The 23,251-nt window shown below is 40.4% G+C and overlaps 1 protein-coding gene across 1 annotated transcript in view; it reads right to left on the reverse strand.

Annotated features, from left to right (window-relative positions):
* Positions 1–23,251, reverse strand: part of LOC119503262 (CMP-N-acetylneuraminate-beta-galactosamide-alpha-2,3-sialyltransferase 1-like) — a 78,277-nt gene that overhangs the window by 21,220 nt on the left and 33,806 nt on the right. The window contains exons 2-3 of the mRNA XM_037794950.1: positions 10,776–11,339; positions 7,044–7,237 (exon numbers count right to left, since the gene is read on the reverse strand). Coding sequence (XP_037650878.1) covers positions 7,044–7,237; positions 10,776–11,066 — 485 coding nt within the window. The 5' untranslated portion in view covers positions 11,067–11,339. The remainder of the gene's footprint in view (positions 1–7,043; positions 7,238–10,775; positions 11,340–23,251) is intronic.

The following is a 23,251-nucleotide window of genomic DNA, read 5'->3' on the forward strand; positions in this document are numbered from 1 at the left end:
TATTCTGGTTGTGCCATTATCATCATAACAATAATGCAAAAAAACAAGCTTTCAATACATGAGCTCTGTTTTAGCTTTAGGGCGCTGATTACAAACACAAAGTGCAGCTCGTGTGTCCTTGGTCAGAGGTTGTTGATGGCTAAGAGGCACTTGTAAGGAGCGTTCTGGTCATTCGTGGGCCCTCGGGAGCATATCATTATGGTAATAACACACTCCCAGAGAAAGGAAAAAGTTCATTCTCTGATGTCAACAGGTTTAAAGAACGTCATGACTAGTTTCGAGGCGAATTCAGAAGACAGCTGAAGCTGTAAAGCTCCTGCATTAGTTGTGTGAAAATCCCGGTTTTAAAGCCAATTTCAAACATGGATTTTTGAGTCACAAATGTGACGTGCCCACCTTCCTACTAAATCTGCTGGCTTTAAGATCCATCTTAATGAAGTTATTTGCAAGGGCTTACATCATAGCATAGAATATAAGCTTGACTGATCCTCAATTCAGCAGAGTAAATATGAATGATGAGACAATCACACATCCAAGACTGCCTACTTCTTTTCAAATAAAATATGCTGGTGGGCCACAGAAGCACTGAGAGAGTGTGATTGCATATGATCAGATACTCTGTGTTCGGAAGAGATGATTATACAATATGATTCCATGTATTTGTCCGGATTTAGAAAGACCAACATTTCATAAAAACGTATTCTGGACAGAGTGCTGCCCTCAAGCATGTTGCACAAGTTTTGTGAAATATGTATTCACCTTCATGTTCCACCGCTTTTTCAGCGTAGCCCGGGTGACCTTTTGGCTCAGCACTATGGTTTCCACCCAAGCATGACTCCAAATGTGATGCTCAGGCTAGAATAAATAAAAAGAAAACTGCATATTTCCAAAGCATGCTCCTGCAGGAAAACTATTCTGCTAATGGCAAAGAATAACTCTTGTCTCCTGCCATCCGATAATTGAATTGGTAGACAATGGCATGCTGCTGTCGCAGCGGGGGGCTGGCGAAGAAGATAAGTGCAGTAATGTGCCTTTATACAGAGGCAACATGTCACAGCAGGTTGACAAAGCCACGCTGTGATAAATTAAGAGCCATGCAAGAATACTGCGTGAAATTCGCTTTCCGATATTTAAGCGGCGCTCTGGTTACTCTTGATAAGATCTCCGTGTCAGCCCCATCATCATGATGCCCATTAGCCATCAATCTTAACAGAGTCCTCTTTAAGCTGGTGACAGTCTAAGCACCCACACCTTTATTCCATAGACTCAAACTACTGTATCCAGTGTCAACTTGGCACCTGATTCTGTATGCTGTGTGTAGTTTTAACCATTCCCACCACCACTGTGTCCGCCAGAGCAATTAATTCATTCACTGCCCTTTAAACTACGCCCTAGTGCCCTTTAATATTCCCACTATAGAACAAAAAACCAGTGTCCATGGCACAAACACAACTTTCTGTTAACAATCCCACAATGTGAACCTCAGAAATTACAGTTGTGCAACACACATGGTTAGTAAGTGTCTGAAATCTCAGTTTACTGCTCACTATAGAGTGTAATAATGAGTGACTGTTCAACACGTTCTCACTCCCAGCTCGTCAAATACAGCAGATTGGTCAGTGGCTCTACGCGTCAAACTATGCCGCTCTAGGTACCCCTGTAGCGTCAGTTTTCAACATGGCAATTTCCGCTCATTACATGCATATGCTGTCTTTTCAAAATAAACTTCCGTTTTAACAGGAAACAATTTGGTTAGGTTTAGGCAACAAAACTACTTGGTTAGGTTTAGGAAAACATTGTAGTTTGAGTTAAATTAAGTACATGTGATACATAGTTAAGTAGGCTATATTACATAGGTGACATAGTGTAACAGTTTGGGTCCGTGTTTGATGGTTGAGGTAGCTTGGAGAGCGTAGTAGAAGACGGTAGACAAAAACTCACAGCCACACTGGTACTGGGGTTTCCACAATGCTCGTCGGTTATTACTAATTTCCCTACACATCAACCTTACCAAGCCCGGTTGTACAGTTGCTATCGCTATTGCAACTTGAGACACGAGACCGGAGTTGGATTTGAGAGATGATGTGTGCGACCAGATTGTTTCACAAGTAGCCAGTTTACAAGCTGATTTTAAAACAATAAAAAGCGAAATCATTGTCAGTTGATAGCCGGCGGGTTTCCAGATTGCATTTAAGCCAATGCCTTCCATCTCTTTTGCTCACCACACAGACTGTTTACCTGCATTTAACCAAAACCTGCTCAAACGTGATTGGTCTATACTACTTGGACAACAAAATAAGTCAGCGTTGACCTTTGGTTTGAAACGGGACGTGAACACCGGTCTCCTGGATAAAAGTCCGGTGTTTGTTTGACACATTCATCACTCCCAACCACCATCCCAAGCGGAATTTGTCACCTGACTTCATCTTATACTCCGGCCATAACTACGGCCACGTAGAGCGTCATAATTTGGCGAGTAGGGCCACTGACCAAGCTGCTGTAATTGATGAGTTGGGAGAGAGAACGGGTTGGTCTGGTATATAGCAAGTAGTAAATAAAAATATATTTTGTTCATAATAATAATTCATCAATTCTTTCATTACCCATTTGATTTTTGCAAGTTTTAGTGTAGACAAAAGAAACTAAAAACAGCCTGTTACCATGGTAACTGTTACTAACAGGTGTTGCTATCTATCGTGAGGTTAGCAGAAAGGGCTCCTGTTCATGCCAGACTGTGACGGTTCAGTCAATGCTTTCTTTCTTCCAAGACCCGGTAATATTAGCTCACATTACCGGCAGTGACACACAGTAACCTACAATATGCAAGATTCTTACTAGTGCGACGGGTCAAGCAGATAAATCAACTTCTGAAGAAGAGATTATTCAAGTGGTGGAAGATGTTTTTACTAATCAGGAGAATAAAATGTGTGATTCCATGAGCAGCTATACTTAGCATTAAAACTTTCACATATATGTCCAGTTTTTATTTGTGGATGAGAAATGAAAAACATGTCATCCTAATATATGTTGCCAAAGGTGACTAATTATTCAGTTGATATCATTTTTATTGTGAAAAATAAGTCTGTCAATGTCTAGTTTTCATTATAGTTTTCCTTAGTGAAAACTTTCACAAACACACAAACACACAAACACACACACACAGAGCAAGGGTTAATTGTTTTCCACTAGTGTCTTTATAATCTCATTATTACGTGACACGTGACTCCTTGTTATATTCATGCCAATAGAGCATACTGAATTGAAATAAAACTATTTACATCATCAAAATGCATTTTTATTAGAGATACAGGCAGACGTGGAAATATAAATGGAAATATTGCCATGCTATATTTGTGACACGTGCAAGTATTTGAAGTATTTAGCGTGCACACAAGCAGAGTCACTCAACATACTTATTCTCTTTGTTGTTTATGTTTTTTTTCCATTATGCTGCATTATTTAATCAAGTCTAACTTGTTTCTGCTGTATTATTCATACTATATTTACACACAGTTATAGTTTTGTTATGCTACTCACCTTGAAGTTACACTTTCCATTACACTTAATTGATCACCATGCGAGACAAGCGTCTGCCAGGGCCGGTTTTGTTTGCTGTTTGGTTCAAATTGTTCTTCCTTATCTCCGCCGTGTGTCCGAGCTACAGCGGAGATGAAGTGTGATTCGTCTATCTCTGTGTCTTCAACTCCATAAAGTTAGCTGTATTTTTACATTTACTAGATAAAAGCATCGACTCTGTGTCTAAAATGTTCTTTTTATCTGCAATCAAACACAAACGGGAAATGGTTATGGTGTGTGCTTTCAACTTTCCCTACGAGAAGATGTCCAAAAGACGCATCGGCCTGTCAATTATATGTCTTAGGAGAAGGTAATTTTAATAACTACGATGACTTAATAGTGCTTCAAACAACATTCAAACACCATTATTCAAGAAGCTTATTTTTGTCAGGCCGATGCAAAGGCTCTTTTTTATGACTCAAATCTATTTTACCACTGCAATCTGCTGAGCAAACAAGAGGCTTTAGCCGATAAGCCAACAGCGTTTAATATTCATAATGGTCTAAAAAGGAGGCTTTAGAGGATCTGGGTGAATTGCATTGTGGATATCTGAAAGGCATTGGTTTTCCATCTCTGTTCACACTCACTGGACTGTGTTGCCATATCATCTCTGAGCTGATATCCTATCAATGTCATTGATTTGATACATTTAGTTTAAAAGTGAGTGTTATCTGCTGCTGACGATACGATCTTCTACAACCATTTACACCATCCATTCTGTGCAGAAACAATCTTAGGATACTGAATTTCTGTTTGTTATAGTATACGATAGCAGATTGTAACATTATTCAAAATTGTTATAGACCTTTCCATTGCCGTTCTGTTGCAAGGACATCAGCTTTGGTCCAAGTTTACTTCCTGTCACCTGCTGCATTAACAAACACTGCAACAGGAAATACAAAGGGGCCCATTTATGTTACATTTGAAAAAGGTCTGTATTATTATTCAAAGAACAATACGGTTGCTTCCGAAATTCCATACTAAAATGCTATTTAGTACGCTAAAACTGAATCATCTGAAATTACATTGTGGGATATTTGTGCTGCCGTAGAGTCCAGCGTTGCATACTGTAATATTACACCGGAAATAGTATGCAATTTGCGTACTATTGTTTCCATACTAAGGTTTCGGACATATTAAAAAATCTCACATCCGAATGTCCGAAACCTTAGCATGAAACCAATACTATGCATATTCCATACTATTTCTGGTGTAATATTACAGTAGTAGCAAAGAGTATAGAAGCAAAGAGACAAAACCCTGGTGTTTTTTTGACAACAGCTACTGCCGCCATTTTTACCTGAAAATGCTTATTATATTTATAATACTTTATTGTTCACTACAGTTCATTTCAGTAGCGACATTAAATGTGACAATGATTTTGTTTTACTTTTGTTCGGCACTTTGTAGGCGGACGTTTTACTGTCGTCCTGTAGTCGCTTTCAGTCCAAAGTGGTGGAAGCGTAGCTCTGCTGCTGGGCGCTGATGTTGCAATGGAACGAACAATTGACTTTCACGTCTTGGCAATATACGTGCTTTGGTAGTAGTAAGCGCTAAACACAACGTCGGCATAAATATCCCACAATGCAGTGCAATCATAACAGACATTGACGGACAGCTCTGTAAGATCAATAACGCTTCAATTAAAGTATAAGATTTCTCTTTGCTTGGCATAATATATATATTTTTTTTAATTAGTTCAGGCTTTATGATTCTCACAAATCATCACTTGGTCACGAGGTTGGCACAGGTTACCATGGTTATACGTCTCCAATCGGCAAGAAGGCTCTCAGGAAGTGACGACGTAAATTACTGCTCAGTGCGTTCGAAAAGATACATACTACTGTTTATTCACTCAAAAGTATGTTGAACGATACACATATTGAGTTTGTAGTACGTTGTACGTGATTTCGGATGAATCCATTGCAACAGGAAATACAAAGGGGCCCATTGAGAATGTTTTTGCTGTCAAGTTTGAAAATAAATATATAATAGTCTAAGAACAATACCACTTCACTCTTTAGGAATTTGCATATTCCGCCCTCAGTCTTTATTCAGACAAAACCTGCACAAAGATAAGCCAAGACTCAAATCTGTGACTGGAGATACCGCACAAACACTGAACTGAGGTCTGAGCGAGAATGTTTGTTTACCCTTTTGACACACAAATTAGCTTAATTTTATCATAAAGCCAACAGTCCTAATCTGCAGCAGAGAGCACACCCACAAGCCCTCCAGAAAATCTCCTTGTCGTGTTTTCCATCTTTTCCAATTCATTCTCTGCAGAGCTGCAATTGGTGTAACAGATTACAGGGAGCGACAAACTCCTCTCTTGTTCCCCGCCGCCTTGAGGCACCGGGTGAACGTTTGAATACTCAAACCCGACTGTTTTCATCTGCTGCTTCCTTAAGATCGTTTTATCGAATTTTTATCGAGCGCAGATTAAGGTTGTGTGAAGTAAAATCTCCAACCACACCTCTGTGCTGAGTGCATGCTGGGACGTGGCAGAAAGAAATGTGTGAGAGAGAGAGATGTTGACACTACACTGTGTACAAAATGAAAGCTTTTTCCAGTGTTTGTCTACTATTCAATTAACTGATCACCAAACAAAACTAAAATGGTTGTATGCATATAATATAATGGTTATATCTCAGCTGATTTGATTGCATATTTGTTTTTAGAGTTGATCAGTGAAGCAAACTTCCAAGTCAAAACTTATGAATGAAGAATGAGTCCAGTCAGTTAAAGCTCAGTATCAGGTGATTAAAGGTTCTCTATAGGGAATTCAGAACATTTCTATTGCCTCAACATGAATCTCAACAGTGCTGACCGAGCTAACAGTGTTAACCTGAGGGGGAACCGGAGGGTGGGTGCTACGCTTCCGCGACGACATCGTCGATCAGGACGGTATAAACTCTAACTGAGATGGAAGTTGGTGGCAACAGATGGGACACGAAACACAGTATCTTCACCCAGGGTTCCCATGCCGTGTGAAACCAACAACATGTAGTTGTCTTTATGTTCACAACTTTTAGTTTCACTTTCACTTTTCAAACATTAGTTATTTTAAGTCAAAACGTGATCTTTTCCCTAAACCTAACCAATTGGTTGTGTTGCCTAAACCTAAACTAGCTGTTTTGTTTGTGTTCAAAATGGGCATGTCATTCAGTTTTACGTGTTGTTTTAAGTCCTGCTTAAGTTCACTTTTACAATGTAGTAGGTGCAGTTTGGCCCATCTGACACATCACAATGGTAATGACAACGACTGATAACGTCCATTTAATGAGCTGATAACGGTCGAATTGGGTGGACATTTAGCCAAAGCTACAAAAAATAAGACCCAAGTTTTAAGAAACTGAATTTATCCTTAGTTTAAAGCAGTAAGGCCGACAAAAATCATGTCATAATCAAAAATGTGAAACTACACTGTTCTGAAAAACACACCCCAGACTGAAGTATTAACTGACCTTATGATGAAATCACTGGAGTCGATGAGGCCGCCGTACTGCGCCCCCTTCAGGTTCCCAGAGTTCCCCACCACGGCGCAGGTCCTGCAGCGCTCGGGGCTGGCGTCCATGTAGAGCACCTCATCAGGGATGACTTGGAACAGCTCCTCCACCACTTCACTGAAGTTGGCCGGCTGCCTCTCCGACTGCAGCCACTGGTGACACAGCACAGAGAGAGAGAGAGAGAGAGAGAGAGAGACAGAGCTCAGAGAGTGCCGCGGCTCCGGGGCCACTTTAAGTTGAAGTGATTGAACAAGGGCAGCCGAGCTCGAGACACCGAGCACATTTCAGAAATAACCTCAGGGGCGGCTTAGCTGCGTCTGCGGGGGCTCTTTTGGCCTGGCCTTCTTCTAGTGGCTTTGAACTCGGAGAGACAGAAAATAAATGCAGGAATGTGTGTGTGTACTGTATACTGTTATATATTGTGCTGCGGCAGCTGGAAACACTGAACAGAAACAGAGCGTTCTGCAATCTCTCATGAGTTTTTACTGCAGAGTTTTAGTGACTCATGCTTTAAATATGATAGTAGGGGCTTTTCCACCTTGCCAATACAATTCTGGAGAACAATTTAGTTGGCATTGAATATGGGGAATAGGATATTATTTATTGAAATATAGCTTTTAATCAGGAGACTAAACTCTACTTCAGTATAAATCTTAGAAAAAACAGCTTACACAACATATTTTCTGCCTAATTCGAAACTCTCCTTTACAGAAATTACTTTCAGCCGTGTATACATGTAAGTTTTGACATCTCATTGGAGGAAAGCGCCCGGGTACACCTGGAGGTCGCGCCCTTGCCTTGCAGCAGCGCAGCCCGAACCATCTGGCCGAGCTACCGTTGATATGTGACACTTACCTCATCAAGCTCCCTGTGAGAAGCGTTTCCTGAAATGAGTAGTGGCAGGAGGCAACCTTGCAGTAATTTTTCTATTCTTGCCTCTAATTGGACATGGTGTGAGGTGAATGTGGGAATGCTGAAGGCACTGGATGCCTTCCAGACAAAGGTAGGATAATTGTGTGACATAAATTTTGTGAATAGGCTTTTCTAATTTAGAGAGCTGGGCTCTAATAATGGGATGGGATGCACATAAAGTACAGTACATATTGGTTGGATTAAATTAAGTTCGGTACGTACAGTATATAGCTGATGTGAATTCTAAAGAAATCACCCATAAAACACTTTAATAGCTATTGTATCTAATAATTCTGGGTTTGTTTTAAGGGTTGGATGGGCCAAATGTATACGTGTCATTAAATCCATTAAGATATTTCCAGTGGAGTGAGTTTGATATGAGGAAATGTTTGAGTTACACTAACAGTAAATAACAGGTTTTAGTGTCAGTCACTTCCAATCCATGGGTTTTTCTCTCCAGCAGCCATTAAGCACTGACACCCAGCAATCATACAGCTGACAAAATCCATCATGGAAGAAGCAGAGATAACAATTCCTCCACTGACTGCAGAGTCAGGTAGTAGTGGACGAGTACAAACTAGATTAGAGTTTATAGATAGAAATTAGCCTGAAACTGGATATTTCATAGATGTATATTTTTCGAACTTGCAAAGGAAAGGCTAAAAATGCAATATATATATATAACATATGTCATGTTATATCTGATTTGTTTTATCCATACAATCTTGTTGAGTCTAGTTGTGAGGTTACAAGGAAACCAGCAGAGACTCCAGTAAGTCATTGTGCCCCATTAAATCATAACAAGATGTGGAGTAGTGAGCTTTAGATGTGCTGGTAGGTGTATTATGTCACCTTTGGACAGAGCCAGACTTGCTGTTTCTCCCTGCTTCCGGTCTTTATGCTAAGCTAAGCTAATCGCCTGATGGATCCATAGCTCCATAATTAGCGTACATGCATATCGCCGAAAGCACACCAATCAGCGGCGAAGTGCGGCTCGCCGTAGTTATTATGTTCTCCTGCTGCTGGGAGGCGTGTCCATGTGTTTCAGGTGGGAAGAAATTATTTTTAACACAGGTCAATGTGTCAGTCGCAGGACTCTGTGTACTGTTTGGCTGCAGGTACTCTCTGGCCGAACTTAGCCGCTAAAAGTTAAACTATCCCCAAACTTTTAGTTGAGTTCGGAGCGGACGCCGCATTGCGTGGCAACTCGCTGTAGGCCAACTTCGCCGCTGCTCTGGTGTGTTTTTGGTGTAAGTGGTACAGTATTGATCTTCTATTTAATTCCCTGTAAGACAGCTAATAAGTTTATTTCCTTTAAAGGTGCAGTGTGTAGGATCTGGCAGCATCTAGCAGTGAGGTTGCAGATTGCAACCAGCTGAAAATTCTCCCGTGTGCCAAGCGTGTAAAAGAACTACAATGGCCTATGCAAAAACGCGATTGGCCCTATCTCGAGCCAGTGTTTGGTTTGTCCATTCTGGACTGTAGAAACATGGCGGTGCACAACCTACAGTAAACGGAAAACATCATGTTTGGGCTTAAAAAAAGTACGTCAAATACGGAAACAACGTAACAGAAGTACATAAAACATGTCACAAATGTCACAAAAAACACGCCACTAACGTAACTTCAAAATAAAACAACACTTTAGGACACAAACATCGTTCTTGAACGCCGAAAGCCCTGTGTTTGTGCTTTCTCACTTTTTATTCTACGTCACTAGCTCTGAGCATAGCATAGATGTGTTTACATTGCAGTCAATACAGAAGACATGGTGAACGGTGTTCTTATTGCACAAGAAATGACTTGCGAATTATAGTGTCATTCATACACCATTTAGTGTGACCGGGCTGTGGTGCAACATAAGGTAACGAAAACACGATTCTTAGTTTCAGATGATTATACACTAAAGAAAACATACTTATTAACATTCCATTTCTGCCAATAGATCCCCCGAAATGCTACACACTGTTCCTTTAACTCTGATTTATTATAAAGGTGACTAAACTAGTGATCAAAGATATGTTTGTCCTGATATATGATACCTGCTAGCCAATCATGACAAGCATTTTCCATGACCATGGTATAACTAATACAATATCAAGCTCTAGTGATATGAAACCCAGAGGTAATTGCAACATGTCCATGCCTAGGGCTGGAGAAAAACATTACAAGAAATATTAGAGAGGCAGGTGGAGAAGTGGTACAGCGAACAAAAGTAGAACGCTTTATGTATTATTGAACATTATGATTTAAAAAAGTTTAAAAGGCTAGATTTATTGCCTTAATAGTCCTACAGTTGTAGCTGTAGTCAAAGCACATATTCATGAACAGAAGTGGCATATTTGAATAACATTTGCAGCATATTTGCATTATTCCTGGAGGAATGATGCAGATTGCAGAGAGTAAATGGTTACGTTATCACCTATACTTCAAGTTATGATGGAAATGATCTCTCTCTCGTCTGTAGATGTGGGAAAGATGGTGAGAGCAATTTCCATATCCACCATCTCACTCGTTAAATGTGAACAAATTGTGCGTGGGAGTTTGCTTCACAACTTGATCCTGCTGAAGATCCCTCGGATTTGAAACAATCAATGTGGCAAAAAACAAACACTTCTTGGGAGCATCGCAGCAGCGTGTGATCTCTGTTCTTTATTCATGATCTTTTCTTTTCAGCTCCCCGTCTGCTCTCAGAAGCTGAATGTGCATGTTTTTTTTTTTTTTTTTCTTTTAAATCCTCAAACGTAAATCCCCTGAACACATCCCCCTGAATCTTACCTGCCACCATTTAAAGGTTTCGTCAGAGAGGACGCTGTTCTCCCTGGTCATCAGAGGGTGGACGGATTGATTGAAGCGCTCAGCAAACCAGGGGTCGTCCTCCAGCTCCGTCATGCACTGTCGGCAGGCGCACAGTCCTTTGGAGAAAAAGTTATCCGAGATGCGAAAAGCGTACTTGAAGAAGTAGAGCGAGGGGTCCCTGAAAGTGTAACTGAACAGGAATGTTGTAAATGTAATGACGCAAAACAGCAGAGCAAAAGTCCTGATTTTCCTGCGCTTGGGTAGAGACATGTCGTCACAGTCACAATCGGTCGGCTGGGCTCAAATATATCACCGTCGTCCGACGAGCATACCCCGTTGTTCTTATTTTCCAGACGACAAAGGATCGGGTTCATGAATGTCCTTAATAAAAATCATCGATGTGGTTTCTTTGCAGGTAAATACGCCGATTCTGTCAGCCTGCTGGCTCCTGGTTAATCAGATTCAGCCACTTTTAACTGACCGCTCAGATGTTGACTCTGTGAGGTGAGTGACCGATGTGTCCTCCATTCTTTAATGATCGACCTGGAAGGCAAATAAAAGGACAGTTTTGTGACACACATACTGGGAAAAACAGCTTGTGTGGCTCTAAGACTGTTTAACTTTATATATTTTTTTATTGGTGCAAAAACAAAACAGCAGTGACTTTACAAGTAGTAAAACAATGATAAGATCAGGGGAAATACCCAAGAAAATGTCCCCACTGTGGGATTAATAAAGGAATATCTTATCTTGTTTTATCTAATCTTAAAAGACTAATACCCCTTTCACACCGAGGACTCAACCAGGGTTGAACAAGGGTTGATTGTGTGTATGAAATCGTTAACCCACGTTGACTGACTCGGCTTCGCGACCAAAGTCAAGAGGTGAGTCAGACCAGGGTCGATTTCGATGTGAAAGGCACAGACCAGGGTTGCTTACAAACGGGGCGGGACAAACCTATGCAAATGAGGCCGTACAGTCGTGTGGCTCAAAAACAAACGGTGGGACGGCGGCAGGAATGATGGAACGACGGACGATTTGAACAACACGGATGTGTGGCAATACCTCGAGGGTGTCTGCGGTGAGGAAAAGGAAAGCGGTAGATGGCGCTGAGAGACAACGTTAAACGAACATAACAAGGCTGCTGAGTGAGAGAGGCATCCGCCATATCGTTACACGGAAACACACCGTGTTAATAATAAGCCAACCACCTCGCGGTACCGCCAGCTGTGAGCTGTGATCTGTTTTTAAAGCGTGTTTGCACATTTTCTTTTTGTAACGGTACCTTTTTTTGTAACCTTTTTATTTTTCAAACAATAAACCTGCAAAAAGATCCATCTGTCGCCTGTTCCATCTGTCGTAAAGTAACAAAGCCAAAGTTCATTACATTATCGAGCAATGAGCAAACTAAATGAAATATAAACTAATTTTATTTAAGAGATTTTAAGAGAGAACTGTCTATTAAGGGAGTGTGATGGGAGCACTGGTGTCACTGGCAGTGGGAGGTTGTTACTGAGGTGAGGATATGTCCGTGTGTGTGTGTGTGTGTGTGTGTGTTAAACGAGTATGTGAGTGATGAATACTGTTTAAATTATACAAGGGAGTGTAAATTGTGCACCGCTCGGTATTCTTGTAATTTCACAGTACTAACAGTTCCAAGATGAAACTAAGTTTATGTAACATCACACCACTGTGGAAAGTGTTTCATTTACAGTTCTTTGTTTATTGCTCTTTTTTTTTTTTTTTTCTCTCCAAGACTGCCAAATTACACGGGATGTGTCGCAGTCTCTCCGCTCTTAAAACGACCGTCAAACACCACCGATGTCTCGATTGATTGTGAAAATGATTGCAGCACTCCAGGAACACACACAGGCAACAACCCTCCCATCCCCATCCCGCTGCTGAGGACATGTCAATAACTGGACACAGCTTTTGTTAACTGAGATAAAAATGAATGTCCAAATGCACAAATTATTGACAAACTGGGGTAAAACCGAGATGAGCCATTGATCCAGTGTCACATTCACACATTCAGATTCATTCTGATAAGTGGAAACAGTTTGCAGCTCTTTCCTTGATGATAATAACCAGTCTGAATCAAACTGTGATTGATTTATTTATTTTTAACAGCAGTGGGTTATATAAATTAAACCAGTGATTCGTAACCTGGGAGATAATTCTGCACTTCTACAGTTGCCAAGAGTAACTCAAATAATGGGAATAAATAGACATTACAATTTGATTAAATATATATATAGTGTAGGGGTGTGGATATATACAGGTATTAATGATAACTGTGATATTTAAAAAATTAAATATTGATATCATGTTAAAAACCCATATGAAAATATTGAGTAAATAATTCAGCGCCTCTTAAATGATTATATATGTACATTTATGGTTACAGACTCTCTCTCCACCTCCATATACTCGTATTTTGAGTAGGATTCATTTGCCAAAAAAGAGACAAAACACACAATAAACAAAGTTAAAGATGAATTTGGCTGATATTGTTCTTTTTTTCAAATTTTACCGCAATTATATTATCGTCGTGAATTCTTTTGGCCACAATAATTGTGCAGTGAGAATCTGATATTGTGACAGTGCTAATACAGTGTGTGTATATAAATATATATAAGTGACATATTGCGTCTGCTGTAACACCTGAACATTACATGTAGCTATTGAGTCTGTGAAAACTAGTTAAAAGCCAGCAGAAAAGTCTAAACAGTTTGCTAAAAGTAAAGGATAAATGGCTGAAGAAGCTGTTAAACAGGCATGTGACTGGAAAAGGTCCAAAAAGAAGGAAAATATTTGGAGCATTCGTATCCGTATCCGTATCTGTATTCTTATCTGTATCCACCCACACCACGCTCAAAATACCACCACGCCCTGATTATAAACCACACTCATCTATCATATTGTTTTTTGTGTGTTTAACTGGTGGATCTTGCAAGAAGCAATCATTCTACCTCTCTAGTACCACACATGCTCAATATTAAAGGGGTCTTATTATGCTTTTGTTCTTTTTTCCATTTCCTTCATGTGTATTATATCGTTTTTTGTGCATGTAAAAGGTCTGCAAAGTTATAAAGCCCAAAGTCCACACCAATGGGGGTTACTCTTCCCCACAGAAACACTACTCTTGAACTGCCTGAAACGCCTCGATTGAAGTCCTGCCTTTTATTCTGTAACGTGGTGATGTCACCAACTAACACATTTGCATAATGGCTAGTTTGGCACGCCCTCAAACATAGGTCCTCTTTAAGCTTTTTTCATGTTAGTGGAGGGTAACTTGGACCCCTCTATGGAGGTATGCTCAGCTGGGAGATATTTAGGACATTTGAATGTCTAGATTCATTAATCATGTGTACTCTGGAGCGAAAATGGAAAAAATAAAATGTTTTGATCAAATATGTATTATTTACCCATGCACTTTAACAGGTTGAATACAATGACCTTGAGTGTTTTTGTTCTCACAGCAGTCATTTCCACAATGAATGGGGTGGTGAGAAACAACTAAAAACAGATAATCCAAAACATTTTTTAACCCTTTCAGGCATTTAACACATTCAAGCCACAAATAGGGCCTGTGGGCAGGTCCCACTCAGCCTAACAATATGAAATGAATGCACAATATTTACATATACCTTACAACTTTGACAATGTTTTTCGTGAATTAATTTGATCAATGATGAGTTTCGATCAAGCGGAAACCTCCGGTGCTAAAAAATAAAGCTAACGTGAAAGTGCCAAAAACTGCAACTCCTCAAATGGCCACTTGAGGCTGGCTCCAAAAGCGTGTCAATCTCCATAGACCCCCCATATTAAAATTACCAATTTTACAGCAGAAATAAACATGTTTATTATGGTTTCGATATGAGGCGAGACATTGTGAATCGTAGTCGCTATTACCGTATTCATATTTTTGCTTCCTGCCAGCCATATTTCACACGTTTTGCTTGAAAAAAAAACTAATATAGCAATCTACTTTAACTTTAATTCTTTCACAGTGTGTTTTCAGTTCATCAAAGTTCTTTGTCAAATTTTGGTCACCTAAAAAATGTCTTATACAGAGTTCGGTTGAATTTAGCTCCATCCTCTTGTGTCACTTCTAGTTGCAAAAAAACAACATGGCGACAGCTAAAATGCCAAACTCAAAGGTTCCAAACGTCAGACCACAAACCCATGGGTGACGTCACGGTGACTACGTCCACTTCTTATAAATAGTATATACATTCAAATAAAGGTTGGGAACCATTAGTATAAACGATGTTCGAGCTACTAGAGAGCATATTTACAGTCATTCAGTAACCTGCTGGTGACAAAATTCCCAGAATAAAATAGCAGGGGAATGATGTTTTTTCAGACCCCGGCTTTCCATGACTGACAAAGCAGGCGGCCCTCCTGGGGTTTCATTTTCAACATGAAAAGGCCACCTCTGCCTTTAAACAGAGCCCGGGTTTCATTCTGATGTGCAGCTGTGTTTAGGATTCCACAAAGACTTCTATATTTAGCTAACAGCAGCAGATCCACGCTGGAGATCAAGTGCTATCATCACCACACATGGGGAGGAAATATATCTGAAAAAATGAACAAGCTACCTGCCCTTTTGCTCTTAACAATTTCTGAGTGAGCCCTCCATATAAAAGATTTGTGGTTAAGTCTATTATTACGAGAGAAAGGATGTGGGTCTTTCCTGATTAGAAATTGATCAGGTCATTCAAATTCCACCCTGGAGGGAAGCAAAGAGGATTGGGTTTAAGACCGAGAAAGACTACGCGGCGACACGGCCTGCCTGTTGATTTCATTCTCCCTATCAGAGCCGAAAAACAAACCGTACAGCCGTTTATCAGCAGCACTGACACAGGCCAATGCACAGGAAGGCTTATAAGTGATCCCGTCTGCTGTTTGGAGCTCTGTAACTCACAGCGGACTGCGGATTTGCATACAGACCAAGGTTGGTTATTGTCTAAGGCAGCAAGGTTGACAAGGATACCTGGGGACACTTATAATAGACACTTGAATGAATAGGCCTATTTCTATAAAGAAAGGCTGTTGACTCACTCAGCCCCCTTGGCACTATGGGTTCAGTGGATGTGAGAGGAAGCGGAATATATTCTCAAACAGGTGGCGGCTCCACACTTTTGACAACACGCCGGCCATCATCTCGTTCCCCCCCCGACCTTGTCCGACTGAAGGCTGGCAACCCTGCGCTGATCAAAGTTCGCTAAGCTGAGACAGCAAAGCGTCTGTTCACACTTCAGAGGGGAGGGAGAGAGAGAGAGAGAGAGAGAGAGAGAGAGAGAGAGAAGGGTGGGTGGCAGGCAGCAGTGTGTGAGCTGTGATTTCCACCTTAATCTTCAGTTTTGAGAAGTCATCAACTTTGCAGGGTGTAGTTACAGTAAAGTGTTTTCATCCTGTGTTGTGTGGAAATTGTTTTTCTCCCCTTACCTCTACTACTTGTGAGCAATTTAAGAAATCAAAATTCTGCAGTTGTGAAGACTCCTATGTATTATATATATATATATATATACTGGAGAAAACGCATCTCTGCTGAGCTGAGAGAAGCAAGCCTCCCATTGGGAGTTAACTGTGAGAAGTAACCTTGACACGGACATGCACCCAGTTACATAAATGCAATACATGTTAGTGTGTTAGCGCCTGAGACATTTGTATTTGAAAGTCATGATGGCAGCCTCACGAGGTAAAACGTGCACTGAAAAACAATAAATGCACGGCTTGTAGGGTTGAATGTGACCAACACATTTTCACTCCCAACTCGACAAATACCGCCGCTTAGTAAGTGCCCCTCGGCATCAGAGACCGACGCACGGGGTACCCCTCTTGCGTTACTTTTGGACGGATCGGGAACAGCGTGTCAATATATGCTCGTTGCATGCATAGTGTCCTTTCAAAATAAACTTCCGTTTTCACAGGAAGTTAGGTTTAGGCAACACAACCACTTAGGTAGGGTTAGGAAACGGTTGTGATTGATGTTAACATCACTGACCACCAGTCACGTGACAAAACAAGTCAGCGTTACTTTTAGTTTCACACGGTCTCCTGGTTGAAAGTCTTGGGTTTGTTTGACTCATCAACCACAACTCCCGCCCGCCCTGAGCAGGACTCTCACGCTATTAATGCTTCGTCACTTGCTTGTGAGTTTGAAAGACTGGTTCATCTTACTGCTGCCAAAGGCTGCCTCTGTGCTACGGTTTCTGATGCCGAGGGGCGTTTACCAAACGGCGGTATTTGATGAGTTGGGAGTGAGAACAGGTTGATATGACGGTATATACCGTGTCACTGTAGAAATGTGCCAGAAGGGATTTGGCATTACGGTTTCCACCGTGGTAGCAGTTCTCGCACGGAGGAGGCATCCCAACCAATCCAAGATGAGGAAGAACTCAAGACATTTGCACACTGTAGTTTATTTTGACAGTGTTTTTTCGGCTTGTTAAATTGAAAAATGAGCAAATCCTGCAGGATTTCTTTTGGTATACTTTAAAATACTAATTTGTGTGATTTTTATATCTCTCTGACAGGGTGGTATTTCTTTGCACCTGTTAACCTCAAAACCTGTAGTACTGAAATTACTGTTCTCAGGAACCTTAAAGTCTGAGGCTTTTGCCTTTAACTCAAGTGTTGCCTCATGTGAGGCAGTTGTTTTTGTTTGTATGGCAGTTCCAAATAGAAGAAGAAAATAATCAAATGATAAAATAAAAAAAATGTAAGAACAACTTATTGTAGTTAGATTATCATCTAACTAAAAATCACTAATAAACCACAAAGCACATGAAATGAGCCCATTTTAATTTGTTGAGGATAATCTTCTCATGATAGATCAGTCTATAAAAAATATTTTGCAGAGCAAAAGAGGTAACAGACCTTACTGCACGAATAATAATCAGACCAGCTGTCTCCAAGCTTTTATTCAAATGGTCATTGATGGATGAATTTATGAATAATAAGAGAAATACTTTACATGCAGCATGTGGGAAAATGAGAGCCCCTGTTTAAAGTCTTGTCAGTCAAGACTTGGGCACCGCTGTACTTTATAATAAAATAGGCTGTAAAATAATAAAAAGCCATTACTTTAACAGACAGCAATGTAACATATTCCATATCAGAAAAGAGCCTTAGAAAGTAAAAATAAAGCAGATTAACAGCCTGATTTCTTAATATGAACAATATTATGCCAAAGCTAGGAATAAAAAGAAACTTGAATCTCTGCTATCATCAACACTCAATATCTGAAACTGCACCAGACAAGATGAATAAGATGAGATGTTAAAGGCAACACACATGCAATCCAGGGGGGGATTTTCTGTGAAATTTCCGCTCCATAACTAATATTATCACTCAGGGAATAAAAAAAAAGAAAAATCTCTAGATTTTACATTTGATGGCATCACATCTCTGAGTCTTCGTGCTCTCGTCTCTGGCTTTGGCGGGGAGTATTTCATTTTCACAGATATTGACTTTCAGTCGGCGCTTTATTTTGATAAAAAAGGGAGGCATGGTTATGTTTCTTGCTCAAGCACATAAAGAGGATTCGAGGCGCGTTGAGAGATTGAAAGGTGTGGGCAGCAAGGTCTTCTCAAAAGATTTAAATGAACGGAGACACGGCTCTGAAGTCAGTTCACAGATATGAGCAGAATATGAGGTCAGCCGTCAGATGGAGTTGATTAAATTGAAGGTGGATTGTGTGGAAAGACGTGCAATATAACCACCAGTACTTTTTGTGCTCTTAAATACAGTATACTGTGAGAAACAAAAACACATTTTGATGGATTGATTGCTTTTATATATTGGTTCTCAGAGGGCTGGAAACAGCGTGTGACCCCTGGTTTCATAAAACCCTTTCAAAATCCAAAGGACAAAACAGGAGATGCAGAGTGGTCAAATTTAAAATGCGTCTGTTTATCCGTGCTGACATTTTGAAGGTGAGAGGGTTCATTTTTGCCCTGCAGCAATGTGTTTTTTTTATACATTTTGAACTGGCATAGTGTGCTTTTCTAGCTATTGATGTTTATACAACCTGATTTAATGAGTATGTGACCAGCATCCTCACACAGGTCATCAGAGAGAACAAACTGAACTTTATCATCACAAAAATGATACTCCAAAGCGACCATTTGCTCTTTTTGTGATTGACGTGATGGCTGGAGACAACTGCAGCTACTCTAACTTCTTATTTGTTAAAGGATAAGGTGATAAAATACTTTTCTTATAGTCAAAGAATTCCACGAGAAGACGAAAACAACAATGAATTGGTCCTACTGACAAGCATTGTATCTGTATTTATGCACAGTGGTGATTTGAGCTAAATGCTAACACTGGCATGGGGACATGTTCACAATGACAGCGCTAACACGCCGAGGTTGAAGAGCAACTTGCAGGTTAGAGACCCCAGGGAATAAATTATGGAAAATGAAAAAATATATATACATAAATATACCCTACAGTAACATCTGGATTTCTTTTTGTAAGATATTTTGTCAAAAAAAAGACAAACCGGTAGTTACGTATAGGCTGAGGAAGAGCGGCCAAGTTTCAGCAATGACAAATATGGATCGCAATGCTTGTTTTGACACAGAAGAGGTTGAAAATGTATATTCATATGGATATGATGGACTGCAACCTTACAATTATGAGCCTGTTAGGCGTCCAAGAGACCAGGAGCAGCCAAGAAGTAGGAGAAATAACATCCGTCGGAGGAAAATTGAGTTGTGGTGTGAGGAGAATCAGTGGAGAACTGGACGAGGTGGCTGTGGCTCAGAGGGTAGAGCAGGTCGTCCACCAATCGGAAGGTCAGTGGTTCGAACCACGGTCGCTCTGGGTCACATGTCGATGTGTCCTTGAGCAAGACACTTAACCCCATAGCCATCGGTGTGTGAATGAGTATTTAGATTAGATCCTGATGGGCAAAGTTGGCCTAATTTTTCGTGCATTTTCCTACGAATGTCCAGCAACACATGTCAATTTCTGCTCCAGTCTTTTCCAAATAAACTTCTGTGAAAAGATTGACTTGATTAGGTTTAGGCAACAAAACTAAGATTGTATTTTGGCTTAAAATAACTCAGGAAGTGGCGTAACTTAAGTACAGAAGTACACGTGCGTGATAAATAAATCAACTTTGACTTCTGGTTTAACACAGGGTACGAACACAAGTCTCCTGGATGAAAGTCTGGTGTTCTCTGACCCATCCATCCACCCTGACCTCGTCCCTACGTGGCGTTTGCTTCTCTTTATACTTCCTGGTTCACAATTATGTGGAATACATACAAATTGATGAATTACAGTGTATTACTTTTCATAGGTAAAGCTAGGAACGGTGTATGAGAACATCCTGCTCTCTGTGTCCTTATTCTTTTGATTATGTGAATTATTGCGGTGACTGCCGCGCTGCCACAAAGCAGCAGATATTCATCACTGATCTTTCCATTTGCATCATCTCCTGCTTCTTTTATTTAGTTGTTGCTTTGCTGTTATTAACATAGCTCTAATGGACCTTTCTACATTTGCCCTGGCTCAGCATCTGATTATAATCTCTAATTTTATTATTGCAAAATTGCATTATCCACCCACTTAGACAGTCTCTCATTGCGTTACCACTGATTACTGCAGACTCCTCTTCGTCACGTCCTTCACAGCCATCCATGTACCTGTAGTCGCCGGGAGCAATAAAAGTTTCCCTGGCGTGTTAACTCCCAGAGAGGCTGCGTGTTCACTTCAGGCTGGTGTCACCGAATACAAGCAACGGAGCGCCGCAGTCTGAGATGAACCTGAACAATTCCCCCAGCTCTGACTCACTATCAAATCAAATCGAAAAGGATCAAAGCGAACAAAGCTAAAGGGCCAGATGGAATATGTGGAAGGACATTAAGATAAGTGCTGATGAACTGAAGGATGTATTTCAAAGACTAGTCCAGCTCTCCTCAGACTCTGCGGTTGTTCCTGATCTGTGGACGGATTCCAAAACCGAAGATCAGCAGACTTAAAATCCAATTTGCGTATAAGCACCAGAGAGAGGTGTCGACGATGCAAAGCTATTCATTTAGAACCCTGTACATGAACATTTAGAACAAAAAAAAAGCACATTTGCAAGATTACTTTTTGTTGACTTCTTGCCAGCCTTTAATACAATGCCACCTCATGTTCCAGTAAAAAAAGCTTACATCTTATTTCCATTTAGATTATCAACTCATCAGAATGATGGATTATTAGTTTTCTCACTATAGAACTCAGACAGTAGTTATAAATGGTCGAGAATTTGAATCAATTTACTTCTACTGGCTCATCGCAGGGTTGTGTCCTTTCTCTTCTATTTTATCTGACTGCCGTAGTAAATATAAGAATCAACATATTGTAAAATTTGCAGATGACAGTGTTATCATGTCTCTTCTCAGTCTGTCAGATCAATCACACGGACCCATAATGACTGTCGACTGGTGCGACAGATTGTTTTTGGATTTAAATGTATCCAAAACTAAAGAAATGAGAATCACATAGTCAGTCTTCCAACAATCACTCATAGCAAAAGTGTTAAAATAGTCCAGACCTACAAATACTTGAGAACCGCGTCTGTGTTTGATGACACATTCAGATTTAGTGAAAATTACAGATGTCACTAGCTGTGTTTCCATTCAGTTGTCAAGCAAATTTTAAGAGGACTTTTGAAATGTCGCAAAAAAAAGAAATGCGAATTAGGCACGTCTCCATCAACTGGTTTGGAGTGAATAAACTCAGCTTGTCGGCTATAGCATAGTTTGGTCAGAAGTTGGCGCTATAGGCTACGCATGGCTGTAATCCGCCAAGAAACAGAGAAGAAGAAGTAGAGATTGCGAATGCGAACCGGAAACAAAATCGGCTTGGCCATGCATGCATCTAACCATCTACGAGAGAAAAATGGAAAGATGTTTCAGGAATTGGGCAAGTTTTAATTGTTTTTTTTTCCATGTCAGCAAGTATGGTCATGTTTCACATTGTCCAGAGACGAAGACATTCGCAGGTTATGGTAATATCTGAGAAGACGCCGACAGCAGAAACGGCTGATCAGTCAGTCAAATGTTCACTACGTCAGAATGTATTCGGCAAAGGTTTTTCCTCATTCAGCGCATCAACTATTTCTTGATAAAGGCAAAAAACACCTCAAGCGAGTGTGAAAACTTTTGCAATTGAGGAAGTTTTATTGAATTTCGCTATTTCCATACAGCTTTTCTAATGCGATACTTCAAATTGTGCATACAAATATGTGAATGGAAACACGGCTATTGTAAAAAAAGGCTCGGCAGGTTTGCATTTGATTTACATCCCATTGCTTTAGAAAACTAGGCGAGTATTCTTGTTTTCTCCGTGATGTATTTCATCTGATTCTGCAGAGAGAGAGAGCTTGTGATGATACTTGGTACAATCATATCTTGCTCAATACAGCCAGACAGACCACAACTACAGGCCCAAATCATAAAAAAATGATTGCAAGATAGATTGTAACATCAGTCTGAAAAATCACAGTTAGATATTTTCCTTAAATTGTTGAGGCCTACTCTGTGCTGTATATTCAAGAGACAAAACACATAAATGTGGTAACAAAACCAACACACACATGATACGAGGTACAGAAGCGCAGTTTGTACCAACCACTTGCTCTTCCCATCTCAGTATCAGATTTTCAGATAGGATGTAATAAAACCAAACTCCGGTAACGGAAGCTGCAGCTCCAGCCTCCCCTGAAAATTGGTTTTGATGTTTACTTTCGAATGGAAATTCTCCAACCATTTTGCATGAAGTCAAATGTTTTTTTTTTTCCTTCCTGCACTTCCACTGATAGCAAGGTGAACAGAATGTTAAGCAGCTGTGATTATTGATGTGTGTTGTCAAGCAAGCTCCCCATCCAAAATGAGACGTCTGTCCCATTAATCATTAACAACGTGGAAGACGTGGGATGCCTCCGATGGAATGAAATGGGTAGTCCATTTGCACATTTATCAACACAGAATACGTGTTCCCATGATACTAGTGGTCCCCCCCCTAGTTTCTTACGTTTAATCATATTTTTGGATGAGGCCATTTTGCATGCAGTCAAATGTTTTTCTGGCTTTTCCACTGATAGCTAACTGTAGCCAGGAAGAGAATGCAAAACAGGCCTTATAGTATTAATGTGTTTTGTCGGAGAACTTCTCCATCCAAAAGGCAGTGTCTCTCCCATTAATCATGAGCACCGGGGAAGGTGTGGGAAGAAATAAACCAGTCCATTTGCATTTCGTCGACATAAATATGTCTACGGCGATGCTGATGATTCTTTATGATCAGGTTTTTCACAGTAGTTTTACACTAGAGCGATACATTTTCTCCTTTAGATGTGAAAATATGAGCCACAAAAAGAGATCAGAGTGCACGGCAGCGTGTTTACTGGAGGCTGACTATACATGGCAACAAAAAAAGCTCACAAT

Source organism: Sebastes umbrosus, chromosome 15 (genome assembly GCF_015220745.1).
Source record: "Sebastes umbrosus isolate fSebUmb1 chromosome 15, fSebUmb1.pri, whole genome shotgun sequence".
Lineage (NCBI taxonomy): Eukaryota > Metazoa > Chordata > Actinopteri > Perciformes > Sebastidae > Sebastes > Sebastes umbrosus.